Source organism: Clinocottus analis, unplaced genomic scaffold (genome assembly GCF_023055335.1).
Source record: "Clinocottus analis isolate CAN_PGR_092001 unplaced genomic scaffold, fCliAna1.0.p SCAF_16, whole genome shotgun sequence".
Classification (NCBI taxonomy): domain Eukaryota; kingdom Metazoa; phylum Chordata; class Actinopteri; order Perciformes; family Cottidae; genus Clinocottus; species Clinocottus analis.
The window spans coordinates 1,338,093-1,355,007 of record NW_027175887.1 but is presented as its reverse complement, the minus strand read 5'-3'; the positions used below and the strand labels follow the sequence as shown (position 1 = coordinate 1,355,007).

Genomic DNA, 16,915 nt, shown 5'->3' with positions numbered 1-16,915 from the left:
AAAATAAATTGTAAGTGTCTAAGTGTCATTTTCACTTTGCTTAGTCGTTTCCTACATTTCCTAGAATGCCTTTGCTGTTATTTCCTGTTACTGTGGTCATATTTTCTATGAATAATTACCTCAGACAACCCCACTTACAAATAAATAAATCTGAACTGTCCCTTCAAGCCCGGGTCAGTCTACAAAACCGTGCTGAGAGGACGCTGTTCACACACTCTGATCCATGACTGAGAATCATCTTTTGCTTTTGTAACTCTAATCGTTAAATAACTTCAAGTACAGAAGACGCACAAAAAGAAAAATCCTCACCAGCACTTTGGGGAGAAGGAATGGTTCAGTCCACCGATGCCGGGCTCTTTCTTATTAAGAAGGAACTCCTGCAGCTTCAGCTTCACCTCTGTACTGGCGATGGCACCTTTTCGAAAAGAAAGACATAAAAGAGTGAGGGGCGGCGATCGCGGCAAAAAACGCTTGCCAACGCCTCGTAGGTGTCCGGCGGCGGCGGCGGGGGGGGCGGGACCTACTCTCTTTGCCCTTCTCCTTGTTCCTCAGCAGCAGCAGCTGCTGCTCGAGCCGGTGCTTCTCCTGCTCCTCGTGCCGCTGCTGCTCCAGCTTCCTCTTCTGCTCCAGCTCCTGCTGCCGCTTCACCGCCAACAGCTCCTGTTGTTGCTTGCACACACACACATGCACGCACACACAGACACATTCACACTTTACTAAGGTGACGAGGGGAGGGGAGCTTTCTTTTTTCTTCTTCTTCACGCTCCATAGACCGGCAGTCATGCGGCCGTGGTGCCTGAATGCGCGGGTACCTACCTTTAGGTGCTCCTGCAGCTGGACCTCGTGTTGCCTCGTGAGCACCTCGTGTTTCTTCTGGAACTCGGCGAACAGCAGCTGCTTCTGCAGCTCCTGCTGCTGCTTGAGGTGCACCAGTTCCTGCTGGAGCTGCTGCTCCCGTATGGCCGTGTCGGCCGCCACCGCCGCCGCGCCCCCAGACAACAGAGACCCCACCCTGGACTCGGTCCGCAGATCCACCGGGCCGCCTCCCCCGCCTCCTCCTGGGCCTTCTCCTGGACCCCCGCCTGGGGAAAAAAAAGAGACGACGGACAAGGAGGTCGGCTTTATTTATCCCGAAAAAATCTTTCATTACTTCGCTTTGTGTTGTTTAACCTTTTGGAAAGCGTGGGCGAAAATCCTCCCGCTCCCATTTAAAGTCCCAGCATGCCCCATTCACAAAATCATTTGGCATAAAATACGGAATTTTTCCATTTTTTAACCAAACAAGTTACGTTTTTTTGACTGAAACTCCTTCATAACGAGCTAAGGCTTTGTTTTATTGTAGATTTATTTTCTTGTAGATTCTGATTCTTTAGGTCCTGAACTTTCCAAAAAGGTGTCTTATTGAACGCTCCAGGAGGCGTTTTTGTGGAATCTGTCTCACATCATGCTGGATGTTCATAGTTACAATCAAAAGATCTTTTAAAAGAGATTTTTTTTTTGCAGTTATACATTTGCAGAAGAAAAATATACAATAAACACAGGAATTGGAATTAATTTGGGGTTCCTACGACGACTCAAACACAGCGGAAAAGAAGGTTTGGAGCCAAAATTGGTTCCACAGTTTTCAACGGGTTAAGTAACTCTTGACGCTGTACTCACCTCCTTCTCCGCCTCCTCCTCGCTGCTCGCTCGCTGTTCCTACTGGGCTCTGCATGCCCGATGGGAGGCTGCTCTTCACCTCCACCACTGCAGGAGGAACAAACAGAGAGAGAGAGAGAGAGAGAACGGCCGATTGATTATTCCGGAAGTTGTTGTCAGACTGTTACATAAGTCAATGCGCGCACAGGCGGGTCCCGTTTCATTCAGATGGGATACGAGAGCGTCGTGAGAGAAGAGCACCCCGACGTCCTGCAACCTAAAAATAGCCACTAGCCTAGCATTGATTTAGAATCAGCCGAGTGTCAACATTAGCAACACACGACTTTCGCCGATCAAATACTCAGTGAGGCTGAACCAGGAGGCAACCTCGGGGCCTGAAAAGTGATGCAAATGTAGAAGTGTCCCAAACCTGCATTCTCTTTATTGACCACCAGGGGCAAAACCTCTGGTTGTATAGAAGTTGATAGAAAATGACTCTACTTCTTTCCTGATTGAAGCCCCTCAGTAAACATGAGATCATGTCTCAATCTCTGGTTTCAAGTCTTCTTCAACACAGCATGATGTTCATTTAGTAAAGTATGCTCCATTTATAGTTCAATAGACTGTAGGGTGGTATAAGGGGAGTATGCTGTAGGGCGGGGCTACATTGTGATTGACAGATTGCTACCAGAGCCGTTATATGGCGTCTCTACCTCACTCCACTACAGTCCAAATGTGGACACTTATGTCCAATGGTTGCAAAAAACAAGATGGCGACGGCCAAAAAAGCCAAACTTCAGGCTTCAAAACCTCTTTCCACAAACCAATGTGAGACATCTCAACGTTGTATGTACATGTCTACCTATGGGCTAATCCAGTGTCTCGGAGTGGGGTCAGCGGCAAAATAATTTGCTAGGAATTATAGAATTGGGCTGTATTATTAAAAAAGTGCACAAGAGACCATTTGTGCCAATAAAACATGCACATTGTGTAAATATCTGAATTCATTAGTATTCAAAATAAAACAGTGCTGCATATTTCCAATGGGACTATTACAAGATTAACTCATCGTATCCTACCTATCATGATTAAAATTGAAATGTGTGTCCGTTTAGCACTACGCAGTAATAAAAGGTTGATCGGTTTTATAACACGAGTAGTTCAAATAGCGCAAAGAAAGAATAAAAACAGAATTGCAGGAACAGCCCAGCATGATGCATTACAGCATTATTAGCGCAATAAGAAGGATTCAAACTGTACAAACACACACACACACACACAAGAGTACAAGACTCTCCGTCTTGTACTGATCTGGATTTGGCGGCCAACACTTGAGCTAATCAGTGTGACAGATTAAAACCGATTTCCTGCTTCGGGCACCAGAGCGGCGCCGGCTGACTTTTTCTGAGCTCGTTAAAATGAACGATGCGGGAAAGTCGCGACTCATTTCAAATCTGTACGGGCTTTATGAAAAGCTTCGACCCGTAAAGAGAGAAGCGTTTAGAAAGAGGGGAACTCCTGCTCTGCGGCTGGACGGTATTGTGTGGACACCTGGAGGTTAAATGGGTGCATTGGGAACTTCAATTCTCCAGTCCTGCCCCATTAAAGGATGCATGAGCAACACGAATATGCATTTAACAGAACGCTCGTCAAACCAATAAGAAGTTGAACGAGTTAACTGAGTTTATGGTCTCTGTCGCGTCACACGAACCTGATGTTTTCCATCTCTTCATTGGACGTTTAAATCCCATATCATAAGCATTTTGGGGTGTTTTTTTTATTGACACACCAACTTTTCAAACTTTACAAAATGAAAAATGCATTTAAGATGATAAGATAGAAGAAGAATGAAAGAAGAAGAATGAAAAAATACAAACATAGACAAACAATAGAAGGTAAAGTATAAAAGAAATTATAAAGACAGAACACAAGAGCAATAAGTGTAAGGTAAAAAAAGAAAGAAGAAAAAGAAAAAAAGAAATTAAGTAAAAGAAATACACCAAAAAAACGGTTAAATACAACAACAAGACATATAAAGTGTATAAGAAGTGATACCAACACCAGATTCTAATGGAGATTAAGATAGAAAAGTGACATTCAGGGCAATATTGAATCCGGGTTGGATGGAAACACACCGCGTGTGTGTTGAGCTTGCTACGCCGTCAGTGTGCGCTACGATGTTAGCACTCAGATAGGAGGCGCCCTGTCAGCTTAGCTTAGCTGCAACATGTTAGCACACTGCCTGAGAGACCGGCGGGGGAGGGAGGGATGAGTATGTGTGTGTTTGTGTGTGTGTGTGTGTGTGTGTTCAGGGGGTTCTTGGAATCCCATCACAATGCTATCGATGTGCCCTTGAGCAGGACAGTGACCCCCAACCTGTGCCAACTGACTACGCTCTCCTGGACTCGGCTGACCCCCAGCACCCTCCAGGCCAGCCAAGTCCCATCGGATCAGTGTCAGGAGGATATCACCCGTCTGCAGGCCGAGGAGGAAATCCAAATCAGGCATGACCTCCTGCGTAGTCTGACCTGCGACCTTTCCATACCCAGATTAGCCGCCTCCTGTTTCCCTGGCGCATCCCTTTACGTTCTGCTCCTGCGTCCCACGTGGCTCCAAAAGCCAATCAAAACACACACACACACACACACACACACACACAATTAGGTCGAGCTCATTAGCCCCGCGAGGGGAGGATCGTGACGACACGCTGACCTCTGACCTCAGAGGGAGCGAGAGAGAGAAACGTACTATCGACAACTCATTCATTGAAATCCATCGTCATCGCTTATTTCTGGCTCCATCTTGCAGAATAAAGAGACTACAATTCCATAGGCATGCACACACACACACACACACGGACACACACACACACACACACACGCACAGACACACACACACTTTTTCTGGTTTGTAACCGTTTAGTTAGTTTAGTCGCTGCGACCATTTCAAGAAAAGAAAATTGTTAAAAAGTCCCAAAACTGTGAGCTGAGAATACATACGTCTGTGTGTCTGTGTGTGTGTGTGTGTGTGTGTGTGTGTGTGTGCGTGTGTGCGTGTGTGTGTGTGTAGCCACTCACATCTAAATTACCTAAACAAATATTCTGGTGTTTCGCTGTGACGCACGTGTCTCCCCTTTCCACTACAGCACACACACTGTCCCCTGTGTGTGTGTGTGTGTGTGTGTGTGTGTGTGTGTGTGTGTGTGTGTGGTGTGTGTGGTGTGTGTGTGTGTGTGTGTGTACAACGGTCCGTTTTGGCAAGAGAGCAGCATTCCACAGCAGCCAGCGTCTGACGTCAAACCGAAGACATTTATAGTCTGGTAAACACACACACACACACACGCACACACACACACACACACACTCTCGCAATTCACGCGCCGTCTGACAAAGAGGCAACATTTCAGTCAATCATGTCGGGATCCAACCGACTTCAGCTCGCTGCCGTTACACATTCCAGCGCCCGGGGCGGACGCAGTGAAGCGAACGCGAGGTGGACGCAGTTCAACGCCGGTGAATCCTGCTGGAAACACATCCATGTTGCTCAGAACTCTAAATCATGACGCGTTTCCACATAGTTGGCTCACACTGATGAAGACTGTGACAGAAGCACAGATTGTTTAGAGGTGGACGTCTCCCTTGGACCGCTACCAACACCTCTGCAACAACCAGTTCCATTTCAGATCAATGTGCAGACCGCAGTCGTGATCGATCCATCGATCGCTCCGTCTTGAAGATGCATGAAAACAATAACAAACAAAGACAATGGTGAGGCCGTCAAAGTGCTTCTGCCCTTTGTGACAATATGTGAGCACAGTACATTATTCTTTGCATTTTGGCTTGAAAAACGATTAGGAATCAAAATATTTGCCAATTACTTTTCTAACCAACGACTAATCAATTGATCCCTGAGGTGGGCGACTGTGATGATTATAGATGACTATATTATATTACAGCATGACACAATTAAAATGGATACTCTATTACCCAGTTTTACTCTAACAGAAAACTAATAATAAATAAATATATGAATAATAAATGTAAAAAAACAAAAACAAATATAAATTAGCTCCAAATAGGAATCAGCCTACAAGTGTTTGGGATATAATTTATGCTAACTATTAAATGTAATGTGATTCATTCTCTGAGTGAGTATACTTTGGCCCAAGGCTGTGGCCGTGGTTCCCAAGGCCCGGGCCAACCTGTTAAACAGGGTCAGGATGGATAAAGAGCTAAAAGAAAGGAAGTGGGCTCTTGTTAGCACCCTGAGATCAGGGGTGTCAGACTCATTCTAGTGGGAGGGGCCACATGCTGCCCATTTTGATCTCAAGTGGGCCGGACCAGTAAAATCATAATGCATACATAACAACAATATTCCTCTATGTTTAAATCATTGGTAAAGGTTGTTGGATGATAAACTCGATTGTAAGGTCTTTCAACAATAAACTGGAAACATAAAGAACAAAAATGAATTTATCTGCCTGTAGATTCCCTCGCTTTGAGACGCGTTTGTTATATTACATTTAGCCGACGCTTTTATCCAAAGCAACCTAGATGTCTGCTCTGTACACCGTAGACACAGCAACGGGGAGCAATTAGGGGTTTAGCGTCTTGCTCAAGGACGCAACGACAAGGAGTAGCAGAGCCGGGCTTGAACTACTGATTGTAAGACGGGCATGCTAACCACTGAGCCACTGAGCCCCAGTGGCTTCACTCGTTTGTGACGCCACTGACTTCAACGACTTGCAACACGATGCCTCCTGGTGAAAAATAGAGTGAAATGTCTAAAAATGTTATCCTCCATTTGCAGCTTGTATTTTCGACATGAATTTCGTCACAAGGCCTGTTTTTCTCCTGATCGTTGATCCTCACTGACAGCACGGGTCCAGTCCAGTCCGACCGGTCCAGCGCTCCTACGAGAGCGCTAGCAATGTGATTGGCTGTAGTTGTGTCTGTCACAGGTATGAACTCAAGGAACTCCTCCTGATCGCCAAAATCTCATCAACACCACGAATGAATACGGCCAGTTGAGCAACATCTCCAGTGATGTCATTGCTCTCATGGATTGCAACTGAAAACGCTACAAAGGACTTGACTCGATGCTTCTTTTGGAGATCCAAATCTGATGAAAGATCGGCAATCCTTTCCTAAGTTGGCAAAAACCTGTCACTTTTATCAAATGTTATGGGTGAGGGTTCTGGGTGGAACCATCACACCAAAGAAAGGCTCTCTGTAAAACCTCTCGCAGGCGGTTTTTGGTGAGAACGCTCACAAACGGTTTGAAGTATCTAAAACCCTTTACGTTGGGTTCTGGGTAGAACCGACTGAAAAGGGTTACAGGTGGAACCTTTATTAAAAAAAAGTGTTTCTCCTTGCCCATAGAACCCGATATATTTATTTTTAACATTTCTTTTCACCTTCATCTGACATACTACAAACATACGAGCCAAACTGGGAATTAAATTACACTTGGAAGAATTTGCCTCTTTGAAACCAGGAAGCTGTCATTTACGCGTTAACACTTCAGACGCCGTTGGACCAGAACTGTTTCACGAGACACGCGGACCATCTGGCGCCGCTCGGATCTCGTACTACTCAACGACAGTCTGACCTGTGTGGGTGTGACGTAGTTCATCTGGCGTTGTGGCAAGAAGCTCTCAATCACGAAACCCCCCACAAAAAAAACCCGCCTTTGCGTTTCTCGAAACCCACGCCTTGGCAGGACGCGACACCGGTGACGGGAGGCCCAGTCCGGCAAACCCCCCCGCTGAGTCCCCTGAACACTTTCAGTAACTTTATTTTGATTTTGATTGGACCAGTGGAACGCACCAGCTCTGTACTAAGAATCCAACAACTGTGAATTTCCGACTTCGGCCTTGGACGGGAACGCTACCGCCTCCTCTAAAGCGACTGAAGCCCCGGCCTGCACCGCCGCTCGCTGTCGGTTCACCACCGTCTGAAGCCTTCTACCAGCTCCACTCAGTTTAGGATACACTCGAGAAGAAGATGTTAACAGTTAGCGCGACCCGGGGACGAGGCAAGAAAAGCGGTCGACCTAAAAACACTTGACAGACGACCTCAGCGGTGAACTGAGCCAGCGAGGTCGGGGACGTGCTCCGTATCGAGCCGGAGATGAACCCAAGTCTTCGCTCCCTCATCCCATTCTCCCCGTTACGTTTTCCAGTCTACAGCCGTCGTCAGATGCTGATTATGAAAGAAGAAATGCTTCATGAAGGCGAAAGGGCAGAGGTGTGGACTTTGATGTCCGGTTCAGAACACTTTTTCCCTCTTTGTCCCCCAACGTCTCTCTGATCTCACACAGCTGCTGCTGCTGCGGCCGCTTGGAGGTATTTTTGGAAACCAATATTCGTCTTTTCACTTCTCTCTTTTCTCTCTCTCTCTCTCTCTCTCTCTCTCTCTCTTCCACCCCCTGTCTTGTTCGGTCTGCGCCGCTAAAAGAAAAATAGGCACTATGACATCAGCCCTGCAAAACACTAAAAAAAGCCAGAGGAGGGAGAAAGAGAGAGAGAGAGAGAGAGAGAGAGAGAGAGAGAGAGAGAGAGAGAGAGAGAGAGAGAGAGAGGGGGGGAGATAGAGAGAGAGAGAGAGACAGAGAGGGAGGCGAAAATAGTATAATGGCTGTGTGTACTTTCAACAAATTAGAAGCTTAGAGAGCGAGAGAGAGAGAGAGAGAGAGAGAGAGAGAGAGAGAGAGAGAGAGAGAGAGAGAGAGAGAGGAGTCACATGTGTGGCGTTGCCATAGAGACTGCGGGTGGGTCAGAAGTATTATGGGCTGGCAGACTGTAGGTCATCCAAAGAGGATGCCGTCTGTCGTGTTACACCGGGCTTCGACAACAAATCGTGGTCGTTTATGGCTTGAGCCGAGCCATCGAATCATTGCGCGGGCGTGCACCGGCTTCACGTTAAACGCATAAGCCTGTTAAAGTCTGAACACACACACACACACACACACACACACACACACATGTCAGCCAGCAAATGTCGCCGCAAAAAGAAAAGGAAAAAAAAGAAAGAAGATCCTGCTTGGAACGTAAGAGCGCGCTCGCTTCAAGAGGTTTCGAGCCCCCGAGCTCACCCCGCGTAGGCGGCCACAACCCGTTCGGCTCCTCGAGTTGAACACCAACGACGAGACGTTTGGTCTTTCTTTGCTCACACTCCAGATGGCCGTTCAGCATCCGTGCCATCACTTAAAGGGACTCAAAGTGGAGATGAAAAAAGGAGTGTCCTCGCACCTTCGCGTTTAAAAATACTTTTAAAAAAAAAGTCTCAAAAAGAGAAGTTCCCAAACAAAGGTCATCCATCCACGCTCCCTAAACCAACGGCGAGCTGTGTGCAGCAGTGTGGATGGGACTTTGCAAGGGAATCACGAGAGAGTGTGATTTATGGAACAGCGCCCGTGGCGTTCTTGCTCCTTAAAAAAGAAATTACACAAAAAAAAAAAAAGAAGAAGTGAAGAAGGGAGACGTTATTGTGCTTCAAGGATCTGCTTCGCCTTGAAAGTCTGAGGGATTCCTTGAGATGTATTAGTTGCGTTTGTAATTAGAAATGATTGAGTTCTTCTGGTTTCTATGTCCGTTGGGTTTGCTAATAGTTAGCTGATTGGGTCAGTAAATATGGCATCATGAGATTTTGTGGCTATTATTCCTTCATATTCCTGCTTTCAGCTTTGAAACTACATTTCCTACAATAAGGGCTTCCAGGGGATGTAAACAGGAAGTGTTCTGTTGCCTTATTATTTTGATATATTATCTGCTGACATTTTGGTAAATGGGCAGCGAAATAATCGCCTGCAAATATTTTGCATCAAAACTCTTCATGGATGGGAATTTGCGATGGCGTCAACCCTTTTGACAATGAGAAGGCTCGAGTCGATCGGCGTGGGCAGAAGACCAACTCGCAGCATCCTATTGACCCCGAGCAGCGGCGGGCCGTCAATTGTTGCATTGCCTCAAGCTACCGTGGGCTATCGGATTGCGTGAGTTCCTTTTGATAAACAGTAAAGCTGTGTTCATGTCAAGGGCTTTTATTGTGAAAGGGTAAGAGCGGATGGCGTGGATCCGGCCCGCGCTGCCTTTGTAGGGTAAAAAGTTCAGACGACAGAGCCTTTGCGTCGTTGCCCGCTGTGGTGGACGTGTTTGACAATCTGGTCTGCACAGTGTGATTGGTTGACGGCAATAAAAAAATAAAATCAAGCTTATTACAAGAAAAAAAGGGTTTTGCTGCTTTAATAATAACAAATTTGAAGAAAAAACATATCAACATTAAATGTATTTTCATCACACAAAAAAAGTAACAAAAACCACACGGTACACGCAAAAAATGCGTTTAGCTATTATCAGTTCCTGTTTGCCAACGAATGGACGGACAGCTGTCACCTGATGGCTCAGATCGGTTTATTGAAACGTTTACTGACGTCAGAGGTGACGATACCCACTGAAAGTCAACTGCATTTAAGAAAATACATACACATGTATATATTTGTTTCATGTTTGTGTGAACATTGACTGAGTTATGACTCAGAAGCAGCACACATCTTGAAGCAAAAAGCAGCAATGATTGCCTCAAACTGCTGACCATGTTGATAAAAACCCACAGTAACTAACTTCCCGTTGTGTTTAAAACACCCGAACGCACCACACAGCTCCTGTAATCCACTGACACGCAACGTGGAGAGCTTAGAAAAAGACCCAAAAAAAAGTCATTACCAAACATTAGAAATGACACTTTTCTCATTCGGATTCGAACCGTGAGTCCGATGCCCCATAACACCTCCATCAGAAAGATACTTGAGCCGAGCTGCTGTGAGAGTTGTCGCCCCCTCCCCTCCCCTCTTCCCTACCTTCTCCCTTCCCAGATGATGACTCACCGGCGGTGGGCATGGCAGCGCCGGAGCCCCTGCTGCCACTCAGGAGCTCCAGAGGCTGGTGGTGGCTGTCTGCGCTGGCAGAGGAGAAACAGGACTCCGTCTCATAGATGGTCTGCAACATGGCGCACAATCCTGACACCGTGGGATGCAACAGCATGCCAGTGCGAGAGGCGGCGCTCGATTTTGTCACCAAAAAGAAAAAGCTATATAAAAAACAACGTCTCAGTCAGTTTGTCCATCGAGGTATCGGCATGGTTCGGTTTAGAACTCGGGGTGCTGAAGGCGATGAGGGACACACACGCGCTGAAAGATACTTTAAAAAAAAAGGTATTGAATCGTGGATTACTCGCTCCGGGACGAAATGAATAACCGGTTACTTCGAAACTGGAAAACTTGTAAATGTTTTGTGTTTCTCTTGTTAGAACGAGCGGAATGACAAAGCACCGCAAATTCCATCAACAAATTCCACCCCGCCTCTTCCCCCCCCAAAAAAATAAAAACTCCTCTTTGCTTTTATTGTGTAATCCAACAAAGATATCCTGTTCAGGCTGCAGTCTCAGAGGGGCTTTTGCAGGTAGCCTCTGCCTTTCATTTCTTCTTCAAAATCCTCCTTTTAAATGCTGCAGGTTCCCAAAAAAAATCTCCCCCTTCCTCCTCTGCTCGGCTTTCAGGAACGAAAATCCACATTTAGGGAAGTGCAGACTTTGCAGGACCGGAAATGTGACTTTTATGGTCAGCCGGTCTCGTCTGCATCACCTGGAGTCCTGATCCCCGAGGAGCACTTTCGCTGGTTCCCCCGGTATAAAAAAAAGAAGCAGCAACAGTGGCTGGTGTGTTGCAGATGGAAGAAGAAGAAAGTTTTGCTTCCTCCGGTGCACCGAGTCTCTGCCGACCAAACTGCAGCAGCAGAAGCACTAGAGGAGGCGGGGGGGGGATCTACCAAATCACGTCGCCCCGTACAACTCTGCTCGTTCCCCCCCCTGCGAGCCGAGGACTGATGGGAGGGATCGGCCGCTGCAGCCTCTTTCGCTTCCTTCCTTAGCCGCGGCTAACGGCAACAAACGCAAAAACACTGAGAGGCGAAGGAGAAGCAGAATTCCCCCGCTCGGCTGCATCAAAGGATCCTCATGCCGCTCTCCTCCTGGCCAACGCGAGAGAGAGGAGAGGAGGAGGAGGAGGAGGAGGAGGAGGAAGAGGAGGAGGAGGAGGAAGAGGAGGAGGAGAGGCGAGGACGTAAATAGCTTTGGGAGAGCGCTCCCCGAGGTTCCATGCTTCCAAAATTAGAAACGAAGCGCTGAGAGAATGACAGAGAGAGAGTTAGAGAGAGAGAGAGAGAGAGAGAGAGAGAGAGAGAGAGAGAGAGAGAGAGAGAGAGAGAGAGATGGAAGGGAGGGAGGGAGAGGGACAGAGCGGTGTAATCAACACAAAAAAAAAAAGAATTGTGAGGAGAAGAGAACGACTCGCGAGTTTGAATCCTCCCCCCGAAAAAAACAGCAAGGGACCACACGCTGTCTTCTTACCCCCGGCTCTGAAAACAAATAGTGGGGTGGTGGAGGGAGAGAGAAGGGAGGAGGGAAGGAGGGGGGGGGGGCAATCGAGCTTTGAGCAGCGACCAGAAACAGCTGCTGGTCAGACGGCTAATATTCACTGTCTGAGAGTCCCTGTGTGTGTGTGTGTGTGTGTGTGTGTGTGTGTGTGTGTGTGTGTGTGTGTGTGTGTGTGTGTGTGTGTGTGTCACTCTTTGAGCTGCTGGATGAGCGTTCAAGAGGGAGGGAGTGAGGGAGGGAGGGGAGGTAGACGGGAGGTGGAGGTGGAGGTGGAGGGCGAAAGTAGATCACTGGGTGGAAGGGAAGTTGGACGGATGAGGAGAAAGTCCTCGTTTCATCCCGGGAGCGCCGCGACAAACGCAGGAGGAGGAACGCAGGGAACGCTCCTGCGACGCCCATCCCTCCCTCTGCACCTCCATTCATTCTTTTTTTTTGTTGTTGTTGTTGTTTTGGGTTTTTGTGCCGCACGTTAGATTTTTTCTTTTTGTAAAGATTCAAAGGACAGGCAGGGCGGTAGAGGAGGAGAGAAGGAGAGAAGGAGAAGAGACGCATTTAACAACACAGGAGATGAAGGGGGTTGAGGGGGGGATGAAGCTGAAAATAGCCTGCCAGGGAGGAGGAGGAGCTCGAGATAAATATAGACAGAGAGAGAGAGAGAGAGGGAGAGAGAGAGCGCAGTTAGCCTCCAGCTCTGGGGCGGGGCAGTGGGGGAGGCGGTGTAGGGGTGGGGGGGGTGGCGCTCGGCGCTGTCGTGTTCCTGCACCGCGGGACCCTGACCTCTTCCTCCTCTCGGGATTTGGTGTTGATGCCGCGCTACTACTCGCTCGTCCTGTGTGTGGCGCGCGCCCGGAGAGACGCGACAGCCACGCCGGCGGGTTGCTTTTTTTTTTTGTGTTCGCCGTGCGAGCATTGGGACACTACGGGGTTGGAGGTAAAGTCCGGGGGGTAAATTTGGTGATGAGCAGGCGCTCGTGGTCCCCAGAAGGTGGATCCTGTTTTTTGGTTTCGACGATCCTCAACCAGCCGGCGCCATCATCGAGTCAGAGGTTTCATTCCAGGACTTCAGACTGAATAACAATAAAAATGAATTGGCGATGACCGTGAGACTTTGTACACACATTCATGGTCCCCAGATCATGACTCCTTATCACTTTTGAAGATGTTTCCTCTAATCTGTAATCCGGCGCAGCAGCAGGTATATTATCCATCTCAACGTGTCATCCGTTTAAAGAGCTGGACCTGCATTTTAGTCCAGGCACTCATGGTCCCCAGAGGGCGGATCCTGAAGGACTTTACGTGAAAACGCAACGTTTTAGAAACGCATATCACGTTTCAACATCTCCGAGTAAATGAGTATCACTATTACAAAGCGTTGAACCAGGATGGCTCCAAATTCACAAAACCAGCCAAGAAATGATGAAAAAAGGCGGCACGAGCGTCTGTGGCCCTTATCGCGGCTCTCCGATGCTACGCTACAATTGGCGCGTCTGCGTTCGAAGGCGGGACTTAGTTTGTGTTTTCTCCACTCGGACTGAATGATTTTGACAAAATATCGAATGGTGATTATTTTGACCGATTTTGCAAGCGCAACATTAATACTCATTTCTACTTCTTTATTCTGATTTCTATTAAAAAACATCTCAACATGATCACGGTGCGATTCTGTCTCCGAGGATCTGAATCAAACGAAGAAGTTTCCTCCAGTCTGTGATATGATCTCTGCAGCATTACGATATTTGATTGTAAAAAATTGAATTTGAACAGACATTTTACATTTTGGGGGGGAATAGCAGTAGTCCGTTGGCCAGATTCAGATTAATTGCGCAACCCGACAACAAAGACCCCCATGAGCAGAAACAATCCTTTACAAAACCCCCCGGGGAAAACCACAACGTGTTATTCTCCCACCAATGTCACAGAAATCTGTTTTTATAACCGAAAAGCCGCACTGCTCACTTTTCCTCGCTCGGCAGGTATTATTAATTGAAACGGCTCGCCGCTATTTATAGCATTTGTTTGTTCCATTCAGCGGCTCGGTCCTAAGTGACGCTGTGCTTAAAAGGAAGAGGTTCCAGTGTTTTAACGGAGGGTTGTCGCTGACTGCTGGAGTGCACAGAATCAGGACGGATGAGCTAATATATTAAAAAATAAATGTCCCCCCTGGGTGCAGATCTCGTGGATCAGTTTGGGTTCAATTCTGATCATTTGGACGAGGCGGATGTTTTTAAACACCTCGGTGTTTATCGCCGTCTCTGGCTTCAATCGCTTCCGCTCCAATGAATGACAACGTTTCATTAGGCCGGTCTATCATCACCTCCATCCCACCTCCTCCTCTTCCTCCTCCTCCTCCTCGTCCTCGCCTCCTGTGTGAAGCAGCTGCGTGTCCCTCGAGCAGACTCGGGGCCGCCTCGCCGGGTGACTCACAAAGCAGCGAGACGAAGTACATGGAGAGCGGAGGACATGCGAGGACTGATGAACTGATTTCTTGGCAATGTCCTCTGTTGTTTTTACAGACCAACTAGAGCCGCTGCATCACTTCTCCGTGGTCCGGCGCACCGGTTAGACATTAAAGAGTCCTTCTGCTGTCTTACATCAGCCTTTCACATCGCTCTGGCAGCAGCAGAGACGACACTGACCAACATGTCTCCCATGCTAATGGTCTAAACACATCTGCGAAAGGTGTGTGTGTGTGTGTGTGTGTGTGTGTGTGTGTGTGTGTGTGTGTGTGTGTGTGTGCGTGTGTACTGCAGTAGCTCAGCGGATGACTCATCTCTGCGTTTCTATTTGAGGCGCATCAACCCCTGGAGTCACATTGCTGTCTGTGTGTGTTTATGTGTGTGTGTGTGTGTGTGTGTGTGTGTGTGTGTGTGTGTGTGTGTGCGTTATGTACTATATCTGTATCCATGACAACCGCATTACAGTCAAGTCAGTCGACCAGTCACTCAAGCCGAGACGAAGGTGTCATGAAATGCCAACGGAGGGCCGTTCAGGTGTCTGGACTGTCTGCTACCAAAGGAACGGATCCATCTGCCACCCGAGAAACACACTAACACACATTAAGGACAAAAGTGGCTGCAATTTTTTTTTAACTCTGTATCACAGACGTTAAATCAAACCGCAGTCAGTGCACATAACACATCCATGACTATTTATTTAAATATATTTATTTCTGATCGATGAGAGCAACCTCCTAAATAATTGTACGTGGATCTGGCTGACATAAATACATATATATCCTGATGTGTGTGTGTGTGTGTGTGTGTGTGTGTGTGTGTGTGTGTGTGTGTGTGTGTGTATATATATATATATATATATATATATATACATATATATATATATATATATATATATATATATATATTAAGATAAGATAAGATACTCCTTTATTAGTCCCTTAGTGAGGAATTTACAGGATTACAGCAGCCTTCCTCACAGTAAATAGAGATCAAGTAATATAAAAAAAACAGTAGAATAAAAGTAGTAATAAAACCAAATTAAAAAAAATTTAACAAATAAAAAGAGGGGATAAAACAAATTAAATAAGTAAAAGATGTGTATAAAAGTATTGCACCAGGTGATGAATTAAATTAAAGTGTTCACAAGTGTTCAAGTGATTCCCGGCCTACTGGGGCCTCAGCTTATCGTGCAGCTTGATTTTGATGTTTTTTTACGTTGTGTCTATTGTTCCGTCATTTAGACGACGCTTTACGATCTAATCGTTACAGGAGAGAGCAAAGATGGAGCCAACAGCCAAAACAAGAGCAACTCTTTGGTAAACGGGGGCTACGTCTGTCTTTCAGACGCTGTTTTGCGAGCAAAACGTCAGATACGGACCAGAAAAACATCTTCTGTCAAGTTTTTAGAATAAAATAATCCTCGTAGAAGCCTCGCACATCCCTAAATAACGCAGATAATCATCAGATGTTCATGAGCGTTTGATGACATCACATGAAATGGTGATTGCTTGTACGTTGCAATGACACCGACTGTACTCTGGTCCCCAGAGGATGAACCCTTTGGACTGTGAGGACAACCCTGACTTTCTATTTAGAGCCACCATGAGGTTGACAGGAAGTGCTTTAGAGTCAAATGTATCTTATGTAAGGGATAAACGTTACTTCACACATGTATGTCCTCCTCACTATGAATGCTAATACATGCTCATCTGGTGGTAGCGTTGGCTCAAAATATTGTAAAATACTTCATGACAAAATACTGCACCTGCAAAGCCACTGACATTCCCATGAGCCTCGGCTATGCTAGCTAGCGTGCTAAAATGCAAAACGAAGACGGTGAGCGTGGTAAACATTCACACAAAGCCTAAATGTGCATGTTAGCATTTAGCATCATTGTGTCTATGTGCAGCCTCACAGAGCTGCTAGCATGATTGTACGCGCTGCCTGGACTGATTGTTTTTTACTATTTCACTGTTTTTTATTCATTTCAAAATAAAACAAATAAAAAAACTTGACTAGTGATTTTGGACACGTTTAGCAGGTAGAACGTTTACCACGCTTGACACCTGATCTTTGCGTGTTAGCAATTAGCACTAAATCTAGACAAAAAGTTACAAAAGATTTAAACTGGACCAAAGTATAGTTTACACGGAAGAGTTAGTATGCTGAGCTGCTGACTTGAAGAGGTTCCTTTTCCAAAAATGTACTAAGCTAAAAAGCGCAACAAATCACACAACTGAGCATCCCAGAAAAAAAGGCTATGAGTCAATTGGAGTCAATTGTGAGATCAAACTCAACACCAGCCAACCATTCAGACGCCGTTTCTTTCGTCCAAACCAAAGTACACGCCACAAACGCACACGTCTCTCTCCAGTTACTGCGGCGTTA

General features: G+C 46.6%; 1 protein-coding gene across 6 annotated transcripts in view; it reads right to left on the bottom strand.

The window, feature by feature from the left end:
- Window positions 1-16,915, bottom strand: part of hdac5 (histone deacetylase 5) — a 54,903-nt gene that overhangs the window by 22,527 nt on the left and 15,461 nt on the right. For 5 of the 6 annotated variants that reach the window (XR_011077590.1, XM_068578663.1, XM_068578661.1 and 2 more), the window contains exons 3-6: window positions 1,660-1,746; window positions 817-1,082; window positions 525-684; window positions 310-415 (exon numbers count right to left, since the gene is read on the bottom strand). Coding sequence is in view for 5 of the 6 variants with exons in the window: in XM_068578663.1 (XP_068434764.1) it covers window positions 310-415; window positions 525-684; window positions 817-1,082; window positions 1,660-1,746 (619 nt within the window). In the remaining variant the exon portion in view is untranslated. The remainder of the gene's footprint in view (window positions 1-309; window positions 416-524; window positions 685-816; window positions 1,083-1,659; window positions 1,747-16,915) is intronic. The other variant, XM_068578665.1, reaches the window with a different exon arrangement.